The sequence below is a fragment of the Cicer arietinum genome, chromosome 4 (genome assembly GCF_000331145.2).
Source record: "Cicer arietinum cultivar CDC Frontier isolate Library 1 chromosome 4, Cicar.CDCFrontier_v2.0, whole genome shotgun sequence".
Classification (NCBI taxonomy): Eukaryota; Viridiplantae; Streptophyta; class Magnoliopsida; order Fabales; family Fabaceae; genus Cicer; species Cicer arietinum.
The window spans coordinates 62,846,499-62,873,327 of NC_021163.2; the positions used below are offsets into that span (position 1 = coordinate 62,846,499).

The window sequence follows — 26,829 nt, forward strand, 5'->3', positions numbered from 1 at the left end:
GAAGAGCCACCAGAACGAGCACAAAGTTCTGCTTGCAAATTCTCTAGCTGTTGTCGCATTTTAAGCATCTCACTTGACATCGGATCTCTATTGACCTATAGAAGAATAAACAAAACATGAGCGTCAATGTCTATCATACATACTTACATAGGCAACCAATTATCTCAGTTTTTCCAGATGAATGAAAGTGAACATAAAATTAATCAAGATACTCACAACAGGTTTATTTTGGATATTGCGTGCCCGATTTGCGTACTTCAAAGTGTTAAGGGTTTCCTCGGCATTAATATCAGCAGGACTTATGCAGGCTGAAATAAATAAAAAAATTATTTAATTTAATAAATTATTATAAAGTCAACAACAAATAACAAGAACATGCAAAACAACATTTTAATAGGAGTCGCAAGAAATTAAAATCTTCTGAGAAACAATTTCCAGAGAAGGAAAGAAAGATATTTCAGAGTGAAAAATCTCTAAAATTTACTGTCTACCTGGTAGTGGTGTTCATACAAAAAAACACAACTTGAATATTCAAGAGCATGAAGAAATTACAAAATATGCAAATTATCAAACATAAGCTCTATGAAGAATAGATATGTTTTCTTGAAGCTTATCATTTCAGGGCCAATGATAAGAGGAAAAAAGTGTTGATTCGGATAGAGGCAGGGTAGACAACCAACCTATCATAACAGTTCTGCTGTTGCCACCAAGTGAATCCTGCAAAGTAATTTAATTTATAATAAATAAAAAAATAAAAAGTAACAGAAAATTATGTCAAAAAGATCAAAGAAAGAAAAATGCTTAAGAATCCTTTATATGTGTTTACTGCTTTTTTTATTTTTAATCTTCTCAGTACTAATGATTTCTTCTTTCCTATCAAGATGAAACTTGAATTTGATTGAAGTATGATACACACCTAACATGTTAATTTTTGTGTGTTGATGAATATGGAGTAAGGAGTATTTTTCAACATCGTAATATGGATGAGGATATGCTGCAAGAAGGATAAACATATATAGATATCAAAAATCAAACCTGCAAAAGCCTAGTAAGTTTACTATCCCTATAAGGAACATGAACACCTTCTTTTCTCTTTTTATCATCACCGAGTGCACTAATCACATTGCCAAGTGCTAGTAAGCCTTTGTTAATGTGAACTCCTGTTTGAAAGAGAAAATTATCAGGGAATACACCACAATCAAAAGAATGCTTAGAAGGTGCAAGTGAGAAATGCCACCACCTAACCTTCCTTAAATCGCAAACCATCAGACCCCGTTCTTTTAGCTCGTTCTGATCCAGCAAGATCTACTAAGTGCAACTTGGCACAAAGATACTCTTCATTCATGGTATCATTTAAACTGATCTCACTAGGACTATTGAGCTTCCGCATCTGCTCTAGTGTGATGGTGAAGATAGCATGTGAACGACTAAGTGGACACAAGAAAGAAAAGAATTAGAGATAGAAGGAAACTCCAGCAAAATAACCAAAACAGTATTTTAGCCACAACCATAATCCTAAATTGATTGCAACTTTCTGACGATTCATCAAGCAAGCATTCTTGCATTGCTAAAAACTCCATCTATTAATAATTCCCTTAAGTTACAAACAATCCAAAACAATTGATATGTAACTGGTTTTAAAGAAAAAAATTTAACGACCAGTCAGATTGTTAAGAGTATAAACCGGCATACATCATATCTTTTATAACTTCAATTTTCAAACTTAAAAAATTTAAAATATCTGAAACTGTAATATTGAATAACTTAAGAAATCAATCTGGTTGGTAGACAATTATTTTACTAATGATTCAAAAATATCTCATTTCTTTAATGTAAATTGATTGAAGAAATTTAGGTATCGATTAAAAAGTTAAAATTATGTCTTCATCAAATAACTATCTGAAAAGGTAATTAATATTGTTTTGATCTTGATTTAATATGAAAGCTCAATTTATGTTTCAGAATATGAGGAAGACACTGGTAATGATTAAAAAATTATCTCATTTATTTGATGTTAATTGATTGAAGAAATTTAGGTATCGATTCAAAAGTTAAAATTATGTCTTCATCAAATAACTATCTGAAAAAGAGAATACAACGTGGTTTCGTAAGATCAAGAATTAGGACTCAAACATATAAGGGTGGATGGCATATAACACAGCTTATGCACTAATAATATTTTCTGAGCATATTTATCCAAAATTAGTTTATGAAACCAAAAATGGGATGAAAAACATTTCATGAATAAAAATGAATTTATGCAGTTAAACAAAGAGAAGGAAATCAATAAGCAACCTGGATTGGTTGTTCATATTAGTGCTTCCAGTTGCTCTACTCAATGATCCTTGTTCTAGGCAAGCAGACATTTCTTTCAGTGTTGCAACACTGACTTCAGTAGATCCTGCTAAGGTAATGACGCCATTTGAAGCCTCACGAATTTGTATTGGTGGTTTACCAGGAATAGTCACTTTCCCTGCATGTCCATTTGCAGTATCTGGTTTGTTCATAGAGGATAGGTCCAACAAGTCTTTTACTTCTTCTTTAAGAATCTTTTCACAATTAAATTTTTTTGTTAGATGCTTAATATAAACAACTTAACAAATATACAAAATGTATTATATTTAGATATTAAAGGACAATTATACTTGTTGTACCAAAAAAGTGCAATAATACTTTTAAAACCACGGATGTCGGCTGTAGCAAAGTTATCAACTGACCTCGATAAAGGAAACATGCAGCTGAAATTCAATCTGATGCTTTAAGGTCTCAATTTTACTAAACAAGGCACTCATAACTTGGGGTACTATTCCAGTCTGGTAACTATCTTTAGAGCCAGTGCCCATGGTGTATGTTTTCCCAGAACCTGTCTGCAATAGAGTGTAAATGTCACGTACCAAAAACAAACAAGTGTAGTAGCATGTAGTTTATAATCCTTTCAGCTGTAATTATACCTGACCATATGCAAGAACAGTGGCATTATATCCTTGGAACAAACCATCAACAAGGGAAGCGACACATTCATCAAACATGGCAGATGAGGGAGAACCAGTGCTCCCATAAACATGATCAAATGTAAAGGAATGGGCACCAATTTGTACCTGTATCATTCTAATAATTAGCACGTGATACTATTATGACAAGCTATTTCAGAGGGAGGTGTCCAACGAAAAACTTTTTAAGTCATTGTCGTCAACGCATTCAGTTTACATGAAGAAATATACCAAATGCTAAATTTACTTCAAAAAGGAGAAAATTAGTAATACTTCTTCAATGGGATATATAAGACATATATCATATATTTATTACTTTAACTTATTATTATGATGATTAAATCAGCTAATATACTCTTACAAAATAAAGTACTGGATCTTCAATATAAAATAGGAATTGAAGCATTCCAAACACTTCACTAATACAACTACCCACCTAAACCAAACCAAAAATAGGAAGGTTAAATATATTTGTCATCTCTATAAAATTGTCAAAGTTTAAAATTTTAGTATCTGCAAAAAAAAAAAATCAAACTTTCTTCCCTCACATATTTTCCGTTACCAATTTTAGTAGCTTATGTTAATAACTTTAGATTGAAGTCACAAAAAATCCCAATCAAAATGACAAAAAAAGAAAAAAACCAAATATCCCAATCAAGCATAAGATCACAAAAGCATTTCGAAATTTCCATAACAGTTTCATGAGAATCAATTCAATCTTCTTCAATTACGCAATCAATCTTAGATCCAGATCTCTCCTAGATTCACCAATTCAACTCTCCATACCAAAAAAAAAACCAACGCAAAAACGAAGAGTTCACAAACATAAAACTTCAATTCCCAATCACAATCACAATCACAATGACATTATTGTTGATAGAGGAGTAAATGCACGCACCTGAGGCTTCCCTGAAACAACGGTTACACAATCTTTACAACCTTGAAGCTTCTCATCGTTGATTAACGGACGAACATGAACCGCAACTTTGACACAACAATCTTCCTCTGTTTCCATGACGAAGCGAAGCAAAAACACAGAATTGAAAAGCAATGTGAGTGAATGAGTAAATGTGAAGAGAAGAATGATGAATTTAGGTTGCAGCAAAAATGGTTCTCATTTTGTTGTTGGAGTAAATGGGAGGAGTAGGAGAGAGAGTAGATATAGTTGGAGTTGGAGGAGGAGAGAGAAAGTGAAAGGAAGGGTAGTTGTGGAAATAATTTGGGGTAACTAACTACTTCACTATCATTTTCCCTTTGCCTTCACTGTAATGTAAGTATACCTGTCAAAACGGTTGCGTGCGAGTACTCTTTTACCACCTCTTTTCCTCAATTGCCCTTTTCCTCAATTGCCCTTTTCCTTTCCCTTTCTCACAACTGTCATGTTTTTCTCTCATATAACGTCTCTATTTAGAAAGAGTAACACGTAGTAATTAAGGTTTTGGTCTCGGAATTTTCACACATGCTTCTCAGGCAAATATACTTTCCTAATTTTTAGTTTGCTCTTAAGGTAGGTAAAATTTAATTATAACTTATTAATCATTTCAACATATACTTGATTAAAGCTTTCGAGTTTAAAAGCGGTTTGTCAAGGTTTATTTTTTAAAATATTATATAAAAAATTTATACGAATTTTTATTATTTTGTTACCATGGAACTCAAAACTTAAAATTCGATATATAAATCATAAGAATTTTTAAAAGCTTGTTATAGTGCATGCTAAACCAATTAAATCATAACTATTGAGTTCTCTTTGTATATATTGAACATTTCACTCTCCACCATACTTTTTAATATTATATTTAATCATCTAATATTATTTCATATTATGAAATGATTTATTTTTACTCTACAAAGTATGAAATGATAAACATTGTTTTAAAAACTGGCCTACCAAGATCTAGGTGCAACATTAAATTAAATTTTTAATGGTTATGTCTAAATCTCATCATGACTCTAATTAAAGTTGCATTAAGTACGTTTGATTATGCTTTAAAATCTTGTGATAAATATAGATAAATTTTTTGGCATCATTGCAAAATGTTGGCTAATGGAACTCATAGGACACAATTAATTTAAAACTTAAATTTATTTAAAAAATAATTAATATAAAAGATGAAGTATGGTTAAATGATTGAATGTTGAGTACTCCACCTAACAAAATTTGAATGTATTGAAGTGTTCACCTAAAACATAATTTAAATTAGTTGTAGAATTTTTTATATTGCTAAATATATCATCGTTAAACCCAATTTTAATATGAAAGACGAGTATTTTGGTGGACATATATAGTCTCCTACGGATTGGTGTTTTAAACAATTATTTAAAAGTATTAACAATACTTATAGATGACAATTAGCATCATACTCAATGAATATTCACAAAGAGTATTCACAATGAATAGGGTCATGATCGAATCTAGAGTTTAAGAGTTGGAGGGGCTCGTTTACTTAAGTCAAAATTTAACCAACAAATATATATTTATAAAATTTATCTATTACTTAAAAACAATGAATAACCATTCATATTGGTCTATCGACGTATGAGGTGTATTATAATACTTTAAAAAAAATCACATTTGATAATTAAATTAATTAATTAAAGATACATTTTAGGATCAAAATAATTAACAAAAAATATATTTAAATATATTTTTATAATTTTAAAGATGATTGTAATAGTGTCTTACAAATTTAAAGACGAGTTACATATATTTGCATTGTCTGGTGGTCTAAAATTATTCTATCTCAACCTTTACGTTAGTGGAATTTAAGACAACAAATTAATCATTTTATGATATCAAATCCAAAACAATAACATAATATATCATATGTATAGCTGCAAAAAAATTTAGAAGAAGGCGTCAGGAGATGGAGCCCTAACAAGTAAACATATACCCCTGTCTTTGGATAGGGGAAAAATCTATCGTACAAATATAGACATTGATATAAATAATTATTTGTAAAATTAAGTGGATATAGATGTTGGTATAGATACTCTTGTATTTACCTATACTCGTTTATATAAATAATATTTATTTTTGTGTGATTATATATATATAATCACAATAAATAATTTTTTAAAATATTATATTAATCTAACCTTATCACTAATAAATTAATTTATCGAAAAATATTTAATAAACACTCATATCTAGTACACAATTTGGGATAAAGAAATAGAGATAGTGACATAATATAAATAGAAATAAAAAGAAAATTAATTAAGTGGTGAATAAGTGTTTAGAAATGTGAAGTGTTTATATAACATTACTTTAATTTATATTTAACCACAATACAAAAACTTTTTACATTATCATCTACTAATATTTTTAAATCTATTTGACACATCAATAAAACTCTCTATGTTTTCTCAAATCAATTTTTTTATTTTTACTCTATCATTTGTTTTGGTATTGTAGTGAATTTTTTCATACCTTGGTAAATACTTACTACATTGTCAAAATTTTGATGGCAAATCATATTTTCCTTGACAGTGAGGTTCATAATGTTTTGAGCTTAGTATCATATTTTGAATGGAAAAATGAAAATCTGATACAGTTGGAGTAGTGAGAATGGAATGTAAGTTAGAGAAAAGATCACAGAGACAGCGCAGAAAGGCACGTGAAGTGGAACTGGATGGATATACCGTCCTTATCACACAAGTTCACTTCACACTTCACACATGCCATACCATTTTTGCTTCTGTGACACACCCTTCGGATATGTCGTGTTATCTGTATGCCTATATATGCCATCTATACGCATTTTAGGTTCATCACGATGCCTTTGCGGCACCTAATTCAAATCACCATGGTTTTGTTTCCTAGATTTTAAAAAAAAAATATTACTGTCAGTATTGTTAACTTGTACATAGATAATAAAAATACTTTTTAACTTATAGTATTAATGTTGATATTTTGTAAAGCCTATGTTTGAAATTCCGACCATTTCACACGTCACTTGAAAAGCTTCTATTCATGACTTCACAAAAACCACGTTTAAAGGCGTTGAGGCGTGGAAATAGTAGCCACAACACATAAAAAGACACTTAATTGACGGTAAGTTTATCAATTCACCGTTAATTCAAATATAAATATATTGAGTCAATAATATTATACATAAGAAATTTTGTATGTGCCTTGACTCCTTTATTTTCACTAAAAATAAAATGGACACCTTTCTCATTATTATCTATTTAGTTTTGTTAATTATTTTCTCAATTAGCATATATATGTTCAAATAAATTATAACCAATGATTTAGATATGCAAAAAGAAAGTGTTATTTTTGTTTTAACTACATATATATGGGAAGCCAATCAAATCAGGTATGTTAGAGCCCACTCCTACAATCACATAAAAAACGGTTGGGGAGATAAGAAAGAGAGGAAAAATAAATTATAAAAAAATGGAAAGAAAGAAGTAAAGATGTGGTGATAACATAGGAGTTATAAGAAAAGGGAAGAAGGATTAATAGATAAGAAACCATATTTATTTAATTTTAAAAATGAAAAGAAAAGTAGAAAAGGGAGAAGCAGAAGAGTCAATTTAGAGCATTAGAAATAGCATTGGGTAGAAGTGAGGAAGAAAATGAAAAAAAAAAAAATGAAAAAAAGTGGGTAGAGGCCCACCAAGCCTCCCACCAGACATATCTAGCTGGTTGGCCCTCAAACTTCACATGGAATTTAGCTACTCTAATATGGCGTGGTCCATGCCTAGCTTGGCCAGAATTTTGAGGCTATGTCACCTATTTTTTCATATTTAATTCATTTTTAAATAATTAAGATTTTTATTTTTTTTTTACTTTGTAGATACTGGTATCATATACTTAGGATCGGTCTTTAGGTAAATCGTCAAATCAATAAAATTTTATAAAATAAAAAATGTCTTAGGACTTCAAAATATAATTCTTTTTATTTAATGAAAAAAAAATTATAATCTACTATTTTTAAGATTAAAATAAATAAAATATTATTAAAGTTTGTTTTTTTATAAATATTAAATTATTGAATTATTATCAATTAAAAATAAATATTAAATAAAATCAATTTTATTTAATTTAATAAATAATTTATATTCTAAATTGTTTTGAAAAATGAAATTGAAACCTAACTCAATAATTTTATTAAAATAATATTGTGTGTTATAGAAAAATTTCATTTTAAAATTTATCTTATGACAATGTTTTCATGGGACATGGTAAGAAATGTTGTGCTAACAGTGATATAAGTGTATGTGAAAAAAAATGTTGGAGGATACATATTTAGATGAACTGATGTAGTCATATTTGAGTGAAAAATTATTGGTTGTCAAGTGTGGGTAAAAATCTTACATTAGATGAAAAGTGTATGTTGAATGTTATATAAATGAGATTATTTATATAATTAAAGTATTAAAATTTTAGATGAAAAAGTAGTATCCAATTCATTTGTGTTATTATTTTTAAATCAATATAATGATTGTTCGGATTTTTCATAATCCAACACATATTAAAAAAATATTTACTAGTAAAATAAGTTCATTACTCTTCTCGTTCTTTAGGTTGAGATGTGAATTGATTGATATTTGATTCAATGAATTTAGTTTTGAGAAAGACATACTCACTACTTTCATTTTTATGAAACAAATATCACTTTTTCAACTCCATGAATAAGGAAAATTACATTACTTCAATAAGATAACATTTGATAATATTAAAGTTTTAAATAGTTTTTAAATATTTGACTATACGATTAATCGCTTATTAAAATAATACTATCTCTTATCTATTTTATAAAATATAATTAAACCGACAAAAAAATATATCAATTTTATTGATTCGATTCAACTATCTTTTATAAAATAGATAAGAGGGGATAATAAAAATTGAAAACTCCAAAACATAAAATTGTATGATAGTTCTTATCTTATAGAACATCACAATTAGTCTACTATTATAATCATTGGTTTAAAAATTAAAAATAATTGAGATCTTGTACTTCATGATTGATCGTAGATAGATACACTTTTCTGAATCCACATTTCTCCACTCCCCCTTTCCCTTCTAGATTATGTCTTTTCACGAGTTCCAATTAGCCAAAAATCAAGATTCTTTGACTTCCTACTCTGCCTCCCTTAAAAAAATTCAACACGTCCATATTTGAATGTTGACAAGTTTTACTCATTCGGATTATATTCGATATAGATCAAAAGCAGGAAGCCGGTGGAATTAAGAGCGTTTGAAAAAAACTGTTAAAAGTGGTTGAAGATATGGGCCACAGCTCATATGAGATCGATCACAATGGAAGATGGTAGTGACTTGTGAATTCAGTTTGATGAAATATATTTTGATTATATTATATATCATCACCATGTGCCTATAAGAGTGCAGATTTATGAACTTGCACCTATATGCATTATAGAGTAGGGCGTGATTAAAATTTATTAGTGGGCCATAATGCAATATGTTTTTCAAAATATATAGAATTTGGATTATCCCTTCTAACTCGTATCAATATCATCCACTTGAACTCTTTAATTAAAATCCAACTGTTTAAATAAATATAAATTATACTTAAAAATATTGAGTTTAAATGTAAATTGTTTGATTTTGATCGAACAATTGTTTATTTTTTATTATATAAATGCATCAAATCTTGACTTTATGGAATTTAGGTCATAATATATAAAATTTGAATTATTTGTTTGAAGTCACACAAATACGATTTTATATTCGTTCAATTGAGATTAAACAATTTAAATAAATTTTGATTTTGATTTTATAATTAAAAATATTTATTTGAATCTAGACCAACCTATTTCAATAAAACGATTATCGTGTTTTGACAATGTTTTTTGCGGTTGGATATATAACAATCGTAAATTCAATGGACGTAAAAAATAAATTTTTAACTCATTTTTTTAAGAACTTTTTATAATATTATAAATATTTTAATTAAAAAAAAGTATTCGAGAATATATATTGACATTCAAATAAAAACTAAAACTCATTGTACGATAATTTTGAAGAAATTAAAAAATGAAATTATTTTATAGAGATTTTAAACTAAATTTTGAATTACTATATGAAATAAAATTTATTTAATCTATTTAAATATATATATACCATTTGCATTGCTAATTAAGTTAAAATATAAAATTCTCAAGATTGTGCTTTTATACTAAAAATCATGAAATCAACATGTTTATACCTATTTTATTGTTAAATTAAATCCAAAATAGAAAACGACATATCCTCTGTTTCGCTTATAATATTATATATATTTTATGTTTCTTGGTACCTTTAATTAGAATTTAGAAGGAATAATTAATTAAATAATAACTGTACAATGGTGGGTATGGGTGCATATAAAATCCAAATTTGAAGTTTCTTTTTCAACCTAACTTTCATTCATTGGATTTTGTCATTCTAACGTTTAGATCAGATGCAAACTAAGTAACCACATAGTGGCCCCTATCAATGTTAAACTACTTATTGAGGCTATATATCCATCATTGTTGAGCACTTAAAGTTGAGTTTAAGTAGACATTAATCAGCTAGCAACATCAACAAAGTGGTGTTTATGCTAGGTATGTGAATGTGATTGAAACTTGTGTTCATATATCCATCCATCACCCCTCAAAATCTTACCAAACTAGAAAACGAAACCACACTAGGTCTGTGTAGCTATGTGAAAGAGAACTTGTTTTTATTTTAGATAGATAAATAATTAATATTTGTATACATTGAAATTCATTTAATAACTACATACCAACATATATTTTCTTCGTATTTTTTGTTTTAATAATATAGTTTTTGGAAAAAGATGATAGTAAATCAGAGTTTAAATGCAAAATAAGTAAAATTTAATTAATAATTATTTTACGATTCGAAGTTAGATTCTTTCGAACATTTCTATTTAACTGAAATTCATTATCCACTTGAGTTAAATTACATGAAAACGTTTTTTTTTTTCTTCATATATTATAATATTGTGTAAAATAAATAATTATTTATCAAATTTATGTCTCTTCAGAGATAGTATTACTATCATTTATTATTTACTTATTATAATTCGAGTTTTGCATGAAAAGAAAGTATTGATGACCCTTAATTTTTTTTTATCTTAATTCTTTTTTTAGTCTTAGAAAATATAGTAAATTTTATTATAATTAACTCATTCAGCTGTAAGGTCCTGATTCGAGCCCGTCACAAGACGTTTAATCAAAAAAAATATTTATCAGTTTAGTTAGTACTTAAGAATATTTTCTTAATTTATTAAACTATTGTAGTTAGAGTTTTTAGTTCTTTGGTGGCATTTCAAACATTTCTATGAATTTTAATTAGATCGATTATAAGATTAATCCACCAATTGATGCTTAAAACATAGGCTTAACGACGATCGTGATTTTTGTCCATATTATTTTAATTCATATTTTACAATTTATTTTATTTTTTAATTTATTTTCCTTTATACTAATAGAGAGATAGAAATTGCTAGATAGATGAATGGTATATCTATAATATATTTTTAGATTATTTCTATATTAATTTTGCTCAATGTATGTTGCAAACAATAGTTTTCAAAATTTATATTTTTGAATCATGCATGTCCCAAATTTTTAGAGTTGTTAAATTTTAGTAGTATTTCCACATATGATTTGTTCCAGTTAACTCAAGTGTGAATCGTAGAATTCACTGTATCACGTTCGATAATTGTCATATCAAGCCTTTATTATGAATTAGGTATATGTTGTATATGGATCAGAGCATTCTAATTTGTAGTCTCCTAGTTAAATAAATTTTGCTTATTAAAAAAAAGAAGAAAAAAAAACCTACCATATCAAGTTCGTGGAGGCATATAAACAATTTCACCTATATAGTTGGCCATGTTAGCAATGTTTTAAGTATACTACTAGCCACTATTTAATTATTGGATGTGTGTAACTCCCAAATAATCAACCAAACATCTTAGATATTACTTAGTTGGTTAACTAATTATTTTATATTAATTTGTTATTTTATATTATTTAGTAGTTCATCAAATTATTTATATATAAATTTATGTCATTTTGATGTAACGAATATTATTTTAATTATCAATATCATTTAATTTATTTATTTTTATTTTTTATCACTTATTTAAATCGTGAATCGTAATATTACATCAGATAATAATTATTCTGTTAAATTTTTATCAACTTTTAAAAAAAGTTTTCCTCAAAGTTTCCTTAAAATATTTCTACTTTTCTATTTTCTCTTTAAATCTTAAAGTTTTCTATCAAGATTCTAAATTTTTAGATTTTTTGTTTTGGTTGATTTTCATCTATAAGACGTTTATGTTCATCTTGCAATTATTTTTCTAACCTAAACAAACAAAAGGTTGAAGCATCAATCAAAAGAACACAAAAAAAATTCATTGATCAAATGCAAATCTTTATCTTTTTCAACAATAAAGACAAAAGATAATCGATTAATGGTATTTAAAAACTATGAAATTCAGCAAAAATAAAAAATAAAAGAACATGCAAGACCAAGAGAAGAAGAAGTTGATTGAGGTTGGATTCAATAAATTCGAGATATTGAAGAAGTGTAGTGAACATGTTGTACAAGATTAAAAGGAAGTTTTCGTCACAAATAACTCATGATTAGAATTTGCATATTTTGAATAAAAGATCTAAAAAACAAAAGAGCAAAAAATATCAAGGTCAAATATCCTGATTAAAAAAAAAAGTTTGCATTTGATATTTGTAGTTCCAAACAAAGAAGAATTTTCTAAAGAAAAAAAAATTGTGATATTCTTCTTCAAAAACAAAAGTCTAATTGGATATATTAACTTTTATTCTAAATACATGTAGTCAAGAACAAAATTCATATTCTTAATTCAATGAATTTTTTTTGAAATAATGAATTTTTAGTATTACAATTTTCTTTTAACCAATATTTTTTCTGGCATTTCTTTTTTGATATATTTCAAACTCTAAGTGTATTAAACACAATCCATATGAGATATAATTAGATATATCTTAATTGATTAGGTAGATAAAGTAGTTAGTTAACGACACTAATTAATTAATTATTTTATATTATTTAATTGTTTATTTAATTGATTATATAAATCTATATAATCTTTTACGTAAATAACATTATCTCAATTATCAATATCATTCAACTTACTTTTATTTATTTATCATTGACTTAAATGAAAAATAGTAATACAATACTATTACATCTCATTAGAACAATAGCACAATGACACAGTTAGGGAATTAAAATTTAGGATTCCTTCTTTCTCAACACGTTTAGCTTTTTTTCCCTTTATGCTTCCAGGCAGACGCTAACTCATCACCACTGCTTTCTTTTCTTATTCTCGTTCCAAACCTCTCATACCCCACTTTTTTTCATAAGTGCTTTTTTCACCCCATGTGGTCCTCCTTTAAATCACATGTTCCCATCCCACCTCCTTTCCATCACTAATAAAAACAAATTCTTAAACATCATTTCTAATCCCCTTTTCATTTTCCTCATCAATTAATCTCACATATTTTTGCCTCCTTTTACCCTATCATTCTCTCCTTGGCAATTCCACTTTATTAACCATCACCACTAATTATCTATAAAGAAAATATTAAATTATGATGTTGTATTTGTTTTCCAATTTCACCCTTCATTTGAAATATATAAAAAGGATACACTTAATATTTTAGTGTAACTTTTTTTTCTTCAATTTTATCAGTTTAAATTATGTCATTTACAAATTTATCCTTTGTATCCAATCAAATAACTAGTTTATATTTTAAAAATAATCATATTAATTGAATTTTGTAATTTCTATTAATTTTATCGATAAAAATCGACAAATAAAAACGTCAGTACCCATTTGCATGCTATTTTATAATATTGTAATTTTTATCTATATATAAGATTATATAATTACTATTAGAAAGTCTCACACACAATTACAAGATTTTGAGTTTAAATTTAAACATAATATACTAATATAGTTGTCTTATTAACTCTCTTTCACTCATTTCAGCTACATATATTTTCATAGACAAGGTATGCTTTTTGCAACACAATAATCAAAAGCAATCCAACCTAATCTCCCATTATCACAAATCAAACGAGTGGTCTAATTTGGTGATGTGCCTCAATATTGTTGTATGTTATATAGTATGTTTTGGATAAAAATTGCAATATACAAATTATGCATCTTCTACCTCTTGCTTGGGACACTAATCTTAAAGCGTGGAGTTGGAACATAACATGTGCATCAGTGCATGCTTTTCATCATTAACATGTGCCAATGTGATTTTGATGGCATTGCTAGCTAGATAAATACATAAAGGTAATAGCTTTTAGGACAATAAGTAGTGGCATGTGATTAGGCATTGGTGAAAGGCTAGCTCCTTATTATAGTTATAAAACCACGTTTGTGTATTAGAATCATCATCCATTTTAGGAAATACAATCACAACGTTTGTGACTAAAAATGTGAAATAAACATGCTGTAAAACGTATCTAATCACGTAAGTATATAACATATAAAACGCAACATGTTTAGAAATTACATTGAAAGCATATGTTTGATTACCACATTAAGATTGATAAAATATCATAATGGAATAATGTGATTTTATAAAAACTACATGCATGTTTTATATATATCGTACTGGGTTTGCAAAAGATACATTGAGTCATTGTAATTTTACAATAGTCATATTTGCAATAGGTTTATCAAAATCACATTGAGCAATTAATTGTAAATTGAATTTGAAGTTAAAATTTATAATTTTTTGAGTTTAAAAGTGATTTTTACTCAAATTTATTACAACTAACTTGTATATTAATCTATATATCATAACATAAATAATTTTATATTATATTTATTTTTAACTAAAATCAATTTCATAAAACCTATTTGTTCATAATCAATATTCACTGCAAAACCAAAACATATTATAATACATTTGTGAATCATAACTCTCATCCAAATATTACAGGATTGCTCAAATATGCTTGGCCATTTTAGCTCGTTATTAATTGTGTAATTTTGACTAATATTAAATTTGAAGCAACTTCACAACTTAAAATTAAAGTGTGTAACAAGTCAATTTTAAGGTGTCTTTTATGTGTAATTTTTGTTCAACAATTGCACAAAAAGTTACATGTCTTGTTTGTTTTTTTGACAAATTTATGTGAACACAATATAAAGTGGAAAAGGTTAAATTTTTGTAAATATTGTACGACTAAAAATAAATATAAAAATAATCGAACACACCATGAGAAAAATAGAACTATTATTTAGTTTTCATGGAGTTTGACATGAGGGAAATAAATTGAGGAGGGACGAAGCCCAAAAGCTCCGTCAGTCCATGGGCCTGGATTTGCGATGTGAAAATTTGTTTGAAGAGTATCACCTACTCGGCCCACTTCACAATAAGCACAATTTTATTCTTTTAATTAAATAAAATTTTAAAATATTCAAAAAGTTCGAAATGACAATTTCAGAATTTTTGAAATTTTTAAAATATTTAAAACTTCTGAAATAGAAAACTCCAAATTTTTTGAACTTTTTCGGAAGTTTCGAATTTTTGAAATAAGTATTACATTTCGAAAATTTGGAAAGTTTCCAAATCTAGAACATTTCGAAATTTTCCTATTTCGAATCTTTTGAATTATTCGAAAATTTTGGAATTTTCTATTTTGAAAGTTTCTGAAATTTTCTATTTCGGAAGTTTTGAAATTTTCGAAAATTATGAAATTTTCTATTTCAAAAGTTTCGATAATTCTGAAATTTTCTATTTCGGAAGTTTCGAAACTTTCAAATTGATCAAAAGTTTCAATTTTTTTGATCAATTCTGAAATAATACATTTCGAAAGTTTCAGATTTATCAAAAGTTTCAAAAATGTCAATATTTTGGAAAATTACATTTCGAAACTTTTGTGTTTATCAAAAATTTCGAAAATGTCAAAAGAAATTCACTTTTTTTATATTTCAAAAGTTTAAAAATTTTGGAAGTTTCGAAAAATGAGGTGAATAGTGGAGTGATTAATTTTTTAAGGGACAAAATGGTATTTTCATTTGGAATGTGTTTGGGAAGTTAAAGTGGGGGGTGCATTATACATTTCTCAATTATATTTTTGTGATAGATGAACTTTTCGGAAATTTATTCAAAAGGATCAACTTTTGTTGGATTGAATTAAATTCTCAATAAGTCATTTTAACATTAAACTTGAGAGGGTTAAAACTGTTAAAGATTTAAAATGTCAAATTTAAATGTTGAGTCCAAAAGGTGAAACTAAATTAACTATATATATTGTTTACATCAAATCAAATAATTTTACATCAATAATAAAAATAATAAAATCAAAAGAAAAAAATTGTCATTTCAATAGATTGAATTTGAATTTGCATATTTAAAATATCGAATTTGCTACACGAATTAAACACTTCTGAGTTTAAATAGATTGATTCAGGTTATATCTAAGTTTAGATAGGTTGTATTATTTTGAGTGGTGGAGTTCACATATTGATCCATATATGTGGTGAACATCGGATGGATTAGCGTCGACTATGTAAAAAAATTGTATTTTCTTTACTAAATAAAGAGTTGAATTATTTTGAGTTTAAATAGATTAGTTCAAGTTGCATCCACGTTTAAATGAGTTGGATTATTTCGAGTGATTGAGCTCACAAGTTGACCTGTACCCGTGAATACCCGATAATTAGACTCGACTATCCCAAGAAAATCATATTTTTTATTAGATAAAATATTTTTATATTTAGCTACCTTTTTTTTTAGGACAAAAAGAGGGCATAAGACCCAAGCTAAAACAAAAAGAAAACTAAGATACATATTCCTGAGCATGTAGGCACACCAAACAAATCATCAAACAACAAACTATGGAGGTCATTATGAAGTTCCTCCATCTTATTACAACTAAAGTTTATCAAAGAAATGCTATAATTGACAAATCATTCAACAAATTTGTTACCCTTCCTCCAAATTAATGTTACAACCATTCACCAAATTAATGCATTTTGATCAAGATTCAATGCTATTATTATTTTTTATATGAATATTCAATGTTTTTATTGTAGTTAAAAATTCGAATTATATTTTCAAATAACAAGTTATAAATTCGAATTCTGATATATTTTTTTTATAACCGCTAATTAAAAAATTGTGTTCACCAAAAATATTATAGAAAATAGGACAAATATAGTAACTTTTTTAATAGTCAAAATGTAGTAGTTTAGTAGACATGCATATAATTTGGCATTAAATGTTTTGCCGTTATGTTTCTTTTTTCAATATATTATTAATGCAATATTAATTGAATCGATAGTGCACTTTTTGAATTCAATTAGGGAATTAAATGGTATACATTTTCCTTTATAACTCTCGATTTAATGAGTTCTCTCATTAATATAATTTCCGAAGTTTTCTTTTTACAAATAATTTCCTAAGCAAATGTTTCTGAGTAAAAAAAACACGAAACCGTTTGGATTAAGATGTAAAATATAATATTAAAAAAATTTAAATATGTATTTGATTGTTCTAATACTCCAAAACAAATAAAAAAAATATAAAATATTTGTCGAAAGAAATTAATTTATATATAACAGATGTACTATCAAATAATGTAAATAATTTTTTAAAACTACGTTGAAAAGTAATTAATAAAAAAAGAAAGGCAATAAGAAAAAGACGAAAAAAGAAGCGAAGCTGAACATTGCCAAGCAAACGCCGATCAATGAACCACCATTTCTCAACCCCCTCAATACCAACACCCCCTAATCCTTCCGTGAGGTGCATATAGCAATTTCTCATCTGATTCCAAATCTCACATCGCATCGATCATTAGATAACTCTCGCCGTTTCCCTCTCCCAATCGCAAGGTACGTCATGTCGTTTTACTTCATTCATTCAATTTCTATTTTCCATCGTCGTTTACTCTTTCGGATCCTCGAAACGCACTTTTTCACAGTTTCTGCTTTTAAGATAACTTTTAGATTTTGATTGAAAATTGAAAATCAATGATTCGTCGATTCCACGTGTTATTTATAATGTTTATGTTTGATTTTTGTATACTTTGCAGGATTTTCATTATCATCTATGATTTAGTCATTTCGTGTAATTTGAATAGCGGGAATGCGCATGCATGAGTGATTTTGAAAGCTTCATTGCTTATTTGATTGATATATTTAGTTAATGATGGCTTCAACTGTTCTCAATTTCGTGAACACTACGATTGATTGGGTGACTTATGCTTTAGATGCTCCTTCTACACGAGCTGTAGTTTTTGGATTCAATATCGGTGGTAATTTTTCATGTTCTGTTCTCAAATATCTTTTGTCTTTTACTTTATGGATGATTATTATGAATGCAATTGATTAATTAATTTTCTCTGTTTTTACCTTATGTTTGAAGGACATTTATTTATCGAGGTTTTTCTCTTGGTGGTTATACTTTTCTTGCTTTCTCAGAAAAGTTACAAGCCTCCTAAAAGGCCCTTGACAAACAAGGTTAGTTGCTCTCTCTCTCTCTCTCTAGGTGTATGCACAATTTATGATTTGCTATATGTATTTAATTCTATGGTTATTTTGAGTTTGTGATAGCTGTGTGGAGCTTTATAAACCTTGTCAATGTCCAAGACTTTTTATGTGAATATAAAGTTGGGATTTGTGAGTCCTTATTTTGTTAAAAAAATTGCATTTTTTAATAAAAATAGTCACTTTTGAAAGTTTGCAGCTGTTTGTTACAGTTTTATGAAAAAATAAGAATCTGAAAAAAAATCTAAATACAGCTTAAAGTGAGAATGTTTGTAGTAGCTTATAAAAAAAATCATTTTTTCATAACTGATTTTTTTTAAAGTAATTATTACAACAAACAAATACAAAACAAGTTAGGCTTTTTTTAAAATCTCTAAAATAATCTCTATATTATTGAGTATTAAAATCACTTTTTTTTTTTATAATCCGTAACAAACTGTTGAAATGTTAGTATGAGCATGTTGTGCAGCTGAAATGTTTGTATGAGTCATGTACATTTGTCTATTGCTGTTTTCAATACTTCTATGGATCTTGCATGGGGTGTCTCTATTTTAAGACATTTTAGAGCTTACATGATCAATTGATCTTTAGATCTCCTTATGGTGGATTTTTTGTTCTTTCCTTACTGTTTTAAGTTACTGTGCGGAATCTCTAGTCATATCATTCCATGTTAATTCTTGTACAATTCAATATGAGAATCATCATGTTGTAATTTGTGCTTAATGTCTGTAGGAAATTGATGAGCTATGTGATGAATGGGTTCCACAACCCCTTATTCCTTCTCTTGATAAAGAGCTGCAGTATGAACCAGCAGTGCTGGAAAGGTAATTACATTTTCTCTAGTGGCAGCACCGTCATATATTTTTTTTTCTTCTTGTTTTAAATGTTTTAAGCACGTTAGCATTTATGTTACTTGTGTGCTTTCCTTGACTTAATTTCATGAGATGTTTCAGGGTGAGCCCTGGCACATTGGTAAGTTTGCTACGTTGTGACCTGGTTGTCATAGCCGTAACAGGGTTCAGGTTGTCCGATCAGACCTACCGGACCCCACTACAATGGCAGTCTTGTGCACTGGACCACCCTTTAAATTCTTATATTTATTGCTTCTTTGTTTCGATAAAGTAAATTGAGTATAAATTAAAAGTTCTTCCCTGTGATTTAATAGGTTTTCCAATGCCTCCTTGTTGTTCTCAATGTCACATTTTTGTAAGAGTTAACTTATATATTGGGGAACTGTACGTTTTATTCAAGTTAAAGCTAAGAAAGGCTCATGCTAGATTTTGAAAATAGAGGGAGATTGTATAATTCACTAGAAACATTATTGGTTGGTGAATCATATTCTCATGACAAATTTATATAATGAGCTCAATTCATCATGTAAGTGAGACATTAGGATTACAATCTGGACTCTGGCCAGATATATGACATGATGAGCTCATAATATATGTAAGTTAAACAGTAGGTTATTGTGAAAAACAGCCAATTATCTTTTTTGTTTACTCCTGATAACAAGATATTTCTTATGCAGTGCTGCTGGGCCGCATACCATAATTAATGGTAAAGAAGTTGTCAATTTTGCTTCAGCAAACTATCTTGGGTTAATAAATCATCAAAAATTACTTGTAAGGAAATGATCCCATATCAATAAATCCATTTTGTGGGCTACTGATTTGATGCAGTGACTCTATATTTACTTTATCTTGTAGGACTCATGCTCGTCTGCTTTAGAGAAATATGGTGTTGGTTCTTGTGGTCCCCGTGGGTTTTATGGAACAATTGGTATGGCTCAGTCTTAATAGTTTGTTTTTGAAGAAATGCATGTTCCCTTATGATACTTTTCCTTTGCCCAGATGTCCATCTTGACTGTGAAGCGAGAATAGCAAAATTTTTAGGAACACCTGATTCAATTCTATACTCTTATGGACTTTCCACCATGTTCAGTGCTATTCCTGCTTTCTCTAAAAAAGGAGATATAATTGTGGCGTAAGTATGCATAGCTTCTCTTTAAATATCTACTATGCAATCTTGTTAAGTTTTTCCTCAGTATTTTTGTCTGATGACATTATATTGGCCATTGGTAACTAGACTCCACATATAAAACTATTTGCATTAATTCTTTATTAGAATGGTGTACAGAATGGTCCCTAATCTTTTCCATCCCCTTTATATTTCAAAATATAGCAAAATATTGTCACTTGGTACCGGCTGATCAATGGAGGCTTTGTGTATATAAATCTGGTGTTTCAAGTTTCATACATAAGTTTATATCTTTTAACAGGGATGAGGGAGTCCACTGGGGAATTCAGAATGGCCTATATCTTTCTAGAAGTACAGTGGTGTATTTTAAGCACAATGACATGGATTCTTTAAGAGAAACTTTAGAGAACATTACTTTCAAATATAAGGGGACCAAGAATTTGAGGCGTTATATTGTTGTTGAAGCTATTTACCAGGTAGATCCTGTCTTTCATGCATGTTTTTGATTAGCTTTGCACATTTTTACCATGCTTCCAATGGAGTGCTTACAACCTGCAGGTTTAAAAGCAATGTTGGTGTTGCTGTTAGATTTGTGTCGATTGCAATATTGTTCTTTAAAAAAATATTGCTATTTGCCCTGGTTTTCTCAACCATTGTGGGTTGTAGTAGTTATTTTTCTGTAGCTGTCATACTTCATCTAATATGCTCATTTGTGTTACCTGCATGCAAACTAATTTTGTTTGATCAGTAACTATTGACATATGTCTCCCTTTATTTTCCCCCAGAATTCTGGCCAAATAGCACCCTTAAATGAGATCATTAAACTGAAGGAAAAGTATCGTTTTCGTATTTTACTGGATGAGAGCAATTCATTTGGTGTGCTTGGAAGTTATGGAAGAGGTCTCACTGAACACTATGGAGTTCCAGTATGTACTGAAATTTCTGTTTGGGCATGGGTATATATTCAAAATTTTACTGCTATTTATGATTTGTGGTTGTGTGTTGCAGGTTGAGAAGTTAGATCTTATAACTGCTTCTATGGGACATGCATTGGCCACCGAAGGAGGATTCTGCACCGGAAGTGCAAGAGTTATAGATCACCAAGTATGGTAGTGTCATATGTGATACTGATAACTGATTCATAACAATTTTGGATTTTCATGTACACTGAACATAAAAAGTTAGGAAAAAAATGTACATGTGTAAATTAAGAATTTACTACCTCAGGACTCAAATTTAAGTTATAAAAATTAGTTATGTTTGATGGTCCATAATATAACCAAATTTTAACTGAGTTTACTATATTTATTGTTATCATTCCTATGATTACCGTTCAATTAATGATCTCTTGAAAAACAAGTTTCAGAGGAAAATATATGAAGAGAAAGGATAGTTTGGAGAATGCAATTATTATGTTTTATTATATCAAGAAATTACATAGGGTTAACTAATATTCTTAACTACTTTTACTTATATTTGAGTCTAGAGGTTGTGTTTCCCAAGAAGCTTCTTTCATTTTTTTTCACTTTTCCTTCATCAATTCCTTAATTTGCAGATCTGAACTATGAAATTTGCATGATGGAGCGATGCGCATAACTAAGTGATTGGCTGATGATGGCTATTATTTCTCATTCATTTTCCCTGCTCTAATATCTCTATGTTTTTCAACCTTGGCAGCGTTTGAGTAGCTCTGGCTACGTCTTTTCTGCTTCTTTGCCTCCATATCTTGCAAGTGCTGCAATTACAGCTATTGATGTCCTTGAGGAAAATTCCAATCTGTTAACTAAGTTGAAGAACAACATTGCTGTGTTATGGAAAGGTAGGCTTTGATCATACTGCTACTTTCATGAATTGAATTGTATTGCAGTAGCACCGTGATTTGGCTTTAGCACAACAGTATGGATTGCTATTGATTTATGCCTTTGTCTACAAATAAAACAAGGATTTTATAATATAAGAACTTTGATTCTTAGATACATTGGCTACTGCAGGGCTGTTGAAAATACCAGGCTTCACAATTGCAAGTCATCCAGAGTCACCAATTGTTTATTTGAGATTAAAGAAGTCAACGGGTTCTTTGAAAGATGACCTACATCTGCTTGAAAATATTGCCGAGCGCGTAAGATATGCAGTCTGACAATGTTAAGTTTTATTTTTTTATTTTGTTGATTCTTAATGTTGTGTATTCACAGGTTTTGAAAGAAGATTCTGTATATGTGGTGGCTTCCAGAAGATCAACATTGGACAAGTGTCGATTGCCTGTAGGAATTAGATTGTTTGTTTCTGCAGGGCATTCAGAGTCTGATCTTCACAAGGCATCTGAATCATTGGAAAGGATTGCGGCGTCAGTCCTTGATGGTCATAATTGAACAATGTACACCTCTCTTCTGCTTCTTCTTGTACCAAAATGTCAGTTCTATTCCACTTTTAGGTGAGCAATTTTGAAATTCAGGCTGATAAAGGAAGTCTTGTAGCTGGTAATTTATGTAATATTTTCTCCGCTAGCTTAGGGTGACAGTATTTTTTGGCCTGTGCTATTCTTTGATGTGTTAAGTGGTGGAATAAGGATTTTAAGTTTCTAATCATTATTTGGGGAAATGCTTGAATTACATTAGGCTTAATTTTTTCCGTTGACTCATTGCATACCAATATCACATTATTCCTTCATTCGTTAATCATTAGCTAATTGTCCAATAAGGTTTTGACGGGTAAGGCTGACAAGTTTTAGCACAAAATCTTCTATTTTGATTTTCTATTAGACCAACCTGCTAGCCCAAATAGGGTGGACACAAAATCTCAACTCACTTTTTTTGGTAGGTTAGCGGATCGAGCCATTTATCATCCTACTTTCAAGTTCTTTGAGAGTCATTCACTTATGTTTTCATTCTTGATTATCGTCTTCCTCCGAGTTATATACTGCATTGAAGACTATATCCTGACTAAAGTCTCATAGGTGCCTGCACCTGCATCTCTTTCCTCTTGATTGTTAAACCCATCATTTGGAGGGTCTAGGATCATTGTTTCCTGTTTGCATCTGTTGAGAATGTTTATCATTGTCCTTGCATCTGTTGTTCTTTGTGGTGCATGTTTTCTTGAGTTTAGGGTTTGATAGAAATGAAGAACATAAACTTAAACCAGAAGGAACCAAGTTATGGCACGTTTCGAATTACAATGAAGACAAAGTAACACATTATTACATTGAGAGATAGATTCAAAACAAATATTTAGAATCATAGATGCTACATTTGGAGAGTGAATAAGAGAGCGATAGCAAAAGTGCTACAAAAAAATTTACGATTTCATAACAATAGGACTGAAGTGTACTTTGTAACTGAGTGCTTTGCAAAGATTGATCTCCTCAAATTGTACGGTTTCATGTATAATCATTACATCGTGAGCATTATATTGTTCCAAAATTTGGCTTAAACCTTTCTGAAATACTTGTTTAATGCCAGCTGTGATTCGTAGAAAGTCTTAATGAAGATCCACTATGATTGTGTAGTTTTATTTAATTGATAATTGTTAATAGTAATAAAATGCATTAATGCAACACATAACAACTTTGTCATGTTAATCGGTACAAGTGAAGGTTGTTGACAGGTGCTTTGAAGCCAATAAATGTGTCGAATAATAATATTATGTTAGTCAGGATTATAAAGATTGTTTTGGTATAGATGCATGAACCCTTAAAAAGAGGATAATTGATTAATATTATTGGTAGAATGCAGGCACACACATGACACACCGACTGCTTTAGTTTTGGTGACATGCGTCCATCAACTACATAAGTGGTTTTTTAATTTAACGATGTCTTGTGATCAGAATTAATAAAATATAAACTTATAACATAAGCATTAATGTATAAGTTATTTTTACAATACAATATAAAATATAGTCAAGTTTTTATAAGCTATTTGGGATAGTTTTACAAGTGTTTTTATAAACTTTTTCAAACAGTTTTATAGGCGCTTATAATAAGATTAAATAAGTCAATTTACTAGCTTATAATAAGATTAAATAAGTCAATTTACTAGAATATGTCTGAAGGATTTAATATCTACCATTTGGTTAATTTGGCAGTGGCTCAAGATCTCAAGATATCATTGGATTATATATAATGCATTTCTATTTAATCTCTTACTACATTAATTGCATAAGTTCTCTCTCCAACTAAGGGTAAAGTTGAAGAAATACATTATTTAAATATTAAAATTCTAAACATAAACTAAGAGATTAGACATGCACCAAGACATTATTGAACATTGTTGTTTAATTATGACAGTAACTAAGATATACAATAAGACATTATTGAACATTGTTGCAGAATTATGACAGTAACTAATGCGTTAGTCTTATAGCAATAATGATGTATCCTCCTCTTTCTATCTCTTTCCTCATTAGCTTTGCCATTGCCATTTATTTTACATTGACCCGCAGAGAGAATGTTGGCAGAGCTTCAAAATAGAAAGCCTTAGAGAATTAGTAATTATAATATATCAGAATATAAAATTAATTCTTTACTAAGTGAAGAAAATGTTCTATTCCAAAAGGCAAAACTTCATGAAATTAGCCACCAAAGGAGAAAAATATTTTATTATAGTTTGTATAACAACAGACAAAACTGTTTATGGCCAAGTTTGTCAGTGTTAACTCCTTCACAATTGAGGATAATTCTCCATGTACATGTGAACCACTTTAGGTGTTTTGAATATCAATATATAGGAATTATTCATTAATACTTAGAGGATAAGATACAAAATTAGTCAACAATTCCTCCCTCAACAAATTTAAGTCATCGGATAGAGATTATGACTCAAATCATAACTTCATCAAATCGAGAACTTCAAATCTTAGCCGTCCAATCTTCATCAATAGTCAAGATCATTGACTTTAATGAAGATTGAGTGCATCAAAAATACGCTTCCAAGTGAAGTTTATGTATGTACAAAAAGCCATGCTCAATTTTGATCAAGCAGCAACAAAGTGAATGTGTGTACTTATTTTGGTGCTTTCAAATGTGAAACAAACATTTGAAAAATGTGTCAGACGCAAAACCAAACACACACTTAACTACCAGAGACAACCTAACTATGATAATGACACTGTGTATGGCGATTTTTCAGAATCATCCAACACAATTTCGAACAAATCAGCTTCGGACTCTTCATCAAAATCAAACGCTTGATTGTTATGATTTCCTTTCATCGCCGATCGATTATGCCACGGAGAATCAATCCTTCCCATTGAGAATAGTTCCTTACTGTCATCAAATCCAAGGGTGGCACCAGGGGAATGTACAAGTGGTGCTATGAAGCATGGATTTGGTGTTCTTTGTGCATTTGCAGGAGCATATTTGAATGCTATTTGTCCAAAATTAACTAAAACCATAATGTCTATATTTGAAGCCAAAGTTGGACATAGTGGAGTGCCAAATTCCTCTGATTGACAGTGAACTACATGCACTAATTCTGAGTCTAATGTAAAGAAAACTTTCTTTTGCCTTGGATCGTATCCACAACCAATTACTGTATCAGTTCCTACCCATTGTGCTTTTTCAGACTCCAATACAAGTTTCATTCCTGTCACCAAATTTGACAATTAGATGTCTCTAGAAAGAAATACAAAATTCAAACTATTTTTAGAAGTATGAATACTTCAAATTAATTAGCATAACACTGCCACTATTGACCGGTAAATATTTTTGTTTGTCTTAACCATCTAGTTCCCAAGTGAAAGAGTTCTGACAATTTGAAGTTAAGTTGGAAGAAAAGTAAAGTCTATCAAAAAAATTATTCAAGAAATCAAACTTGAATTAAATGAAACTGTTCAATCACTTAATTTATTTAATCTATTATTGTTTATAATGTACAACATTGCAGTTATACTCCCTGAAACATTTCATGTGGGCCTTTCACAATGTTGATCTTTTAGGTGACAATTAGAAATTTGTCTTTAGTTAAGTTATCTTGTTCCCTTTCTATCACATCAACCCAAAGCTTTTTTGTTTTTTTAATTAGTGAATCTTAGAGTTCTTCAAATACAAAGATCTATTTAAGAGATTGATCACTCTATATGTTTTTTCACACACACCAACATAATATCAAATATCTAAATTATACATATTTAACGGATTCAATTATCTATAAAGGCTAATAAAGCGCTAAAACTTTATTAAAATAGTAAATAAAATGAAAGATAATTTATTATTACCATCAAGAAAAACAGAACCATTGGAGTTGAATCCAATGCTTCTAGGGTAAGTTCCTGGAACTCTCATAGGAACAGCTTCTCCTGCTGTTAACCCTAGTGAAAACATCACAACAGAT

The 26,829-nt window shown here is 29.1% G+C and overlaps 2 protein-coding genes and 1 pseudogene across 4 annotated transcripts in view; 1 reads left to right on the plus strand and 2 right to left on the minus strand.

Moving 5' to 3' along the window:
• The window catches only part of LOC101499589 (kinesin-like protein KIN-4A), an 11,270-nt gene extending 7,102 nt beyond the window's left edge, over positions 1 to 4,168 (minus strand). Inside the window, exons 1-9 of one of the 3 annotated variants that reach the window (XM_073367154.1) lie at positions 3,889 to 4,168; positions 2,952 to 3,098; positions 2,718 to 2,867; positions 2,296 to 2,549; positions 1,246 to 1,427; positions 1,036 to 1,160; positions 681 to 717; positions 217 to 308; positions 1 to 95 (exon numbers count right to left, since the gene is read on the minus strand). In XM_073367154.1, the coding sequence (XP_073223255.1) occupies positions 1 to 95; positions 217 to 308; positions 681 to 717; positions 1,036 to 1,160; positions 1,246 to 1,427; positions 2,296 to 2,549; positions 2,718 to 2,867; positions 2,952 to 3,098; positions 3,889 to 4,005 (1,199 nt within the window). In that variant the 5' untranslated portion in view covers positions 4,006 to 4,168. The remainder of the gene's footprint in view (positions 96 to 216; positions 309 to 680; positions 718 to 1,035; positions 1,161 to 1,245; positions 1,428 to 2,295; positions 2,550 to 2,717; positions 2,868 to 2,951; positions 3,099 to 3,888) is intronic. The other 2 variants (XM_073367153.1, XM_073367155.1) reach the window with 2 other exon arrangements.
• A 13,484-nt stretch (positions 4,169 to 17,652) lies between these two features.
• LOC101500541 (long chain base biosynthesis protein 1-like) lies at positions 17,653 to 23,112 on the plus strand. The gene is made up of 13 exons (XM_004498982.4): positions 17,653 to 17,872; positions 18,073 to 18,294; positions 18,405 to 18,499; positions 19,259 to 19,350; positions 20,055 to 20,148; positions 20,233 to 20,305; positions 20,377 to 20,509; positions 20,805 to 20,979; positions 21,289 to 21,429; positions 21,512 to 21,607; positions 22,181 to 22,322; positions 22,495 to 22,622; positions 22,696 to 23,112. The coding sequence occupies exons 2-13, from the start codon at positions 18,186 to 18,188 to the stop codon at positions 22,870 to 22,872; spliced, it is 1,455 nt and encodes a 484-aa protein (XP_004499039.1). The 5' UTR covers positions 17,653 to 17,872; positions 18,073 to 18,185; the 3' UTR covers positions 22,873 to 23,112.
• A 1,957-nt stretch (positions 23,113 to 25,069) lies between these two features.
• Positions 25,070 to 26,829, minus strand: part of LOC101500855 (uncharacterized) — a 2,718-nt pseudogene continuing 958 nt past the window's right edge.

Bases quoted from the DNA above. Each gene is read 5' to 3' on its own strand.
- LOC101500541 (XM_004498982.4), top strand. From the start codon at position 18,186: ATGATGGCTTCAACTGTTCTCAATTTCGTGAACACTACGATTGATTGG. The intron at 21,430-21,511 runs GTATGTACTGAA...TGTGTGTTGCAG, and splicing joins CTGAACACTATGGAGTTCCA to GTTGAGAAGTTAGATCTTAT. The intron at 21,608-22,180 runs GTATGGTAGTGT...CAACCTTGGCAG, and splicing joins CAAGAGTTATAGATCACCAA to CGTTTGAGTAGCTCTGGCTA.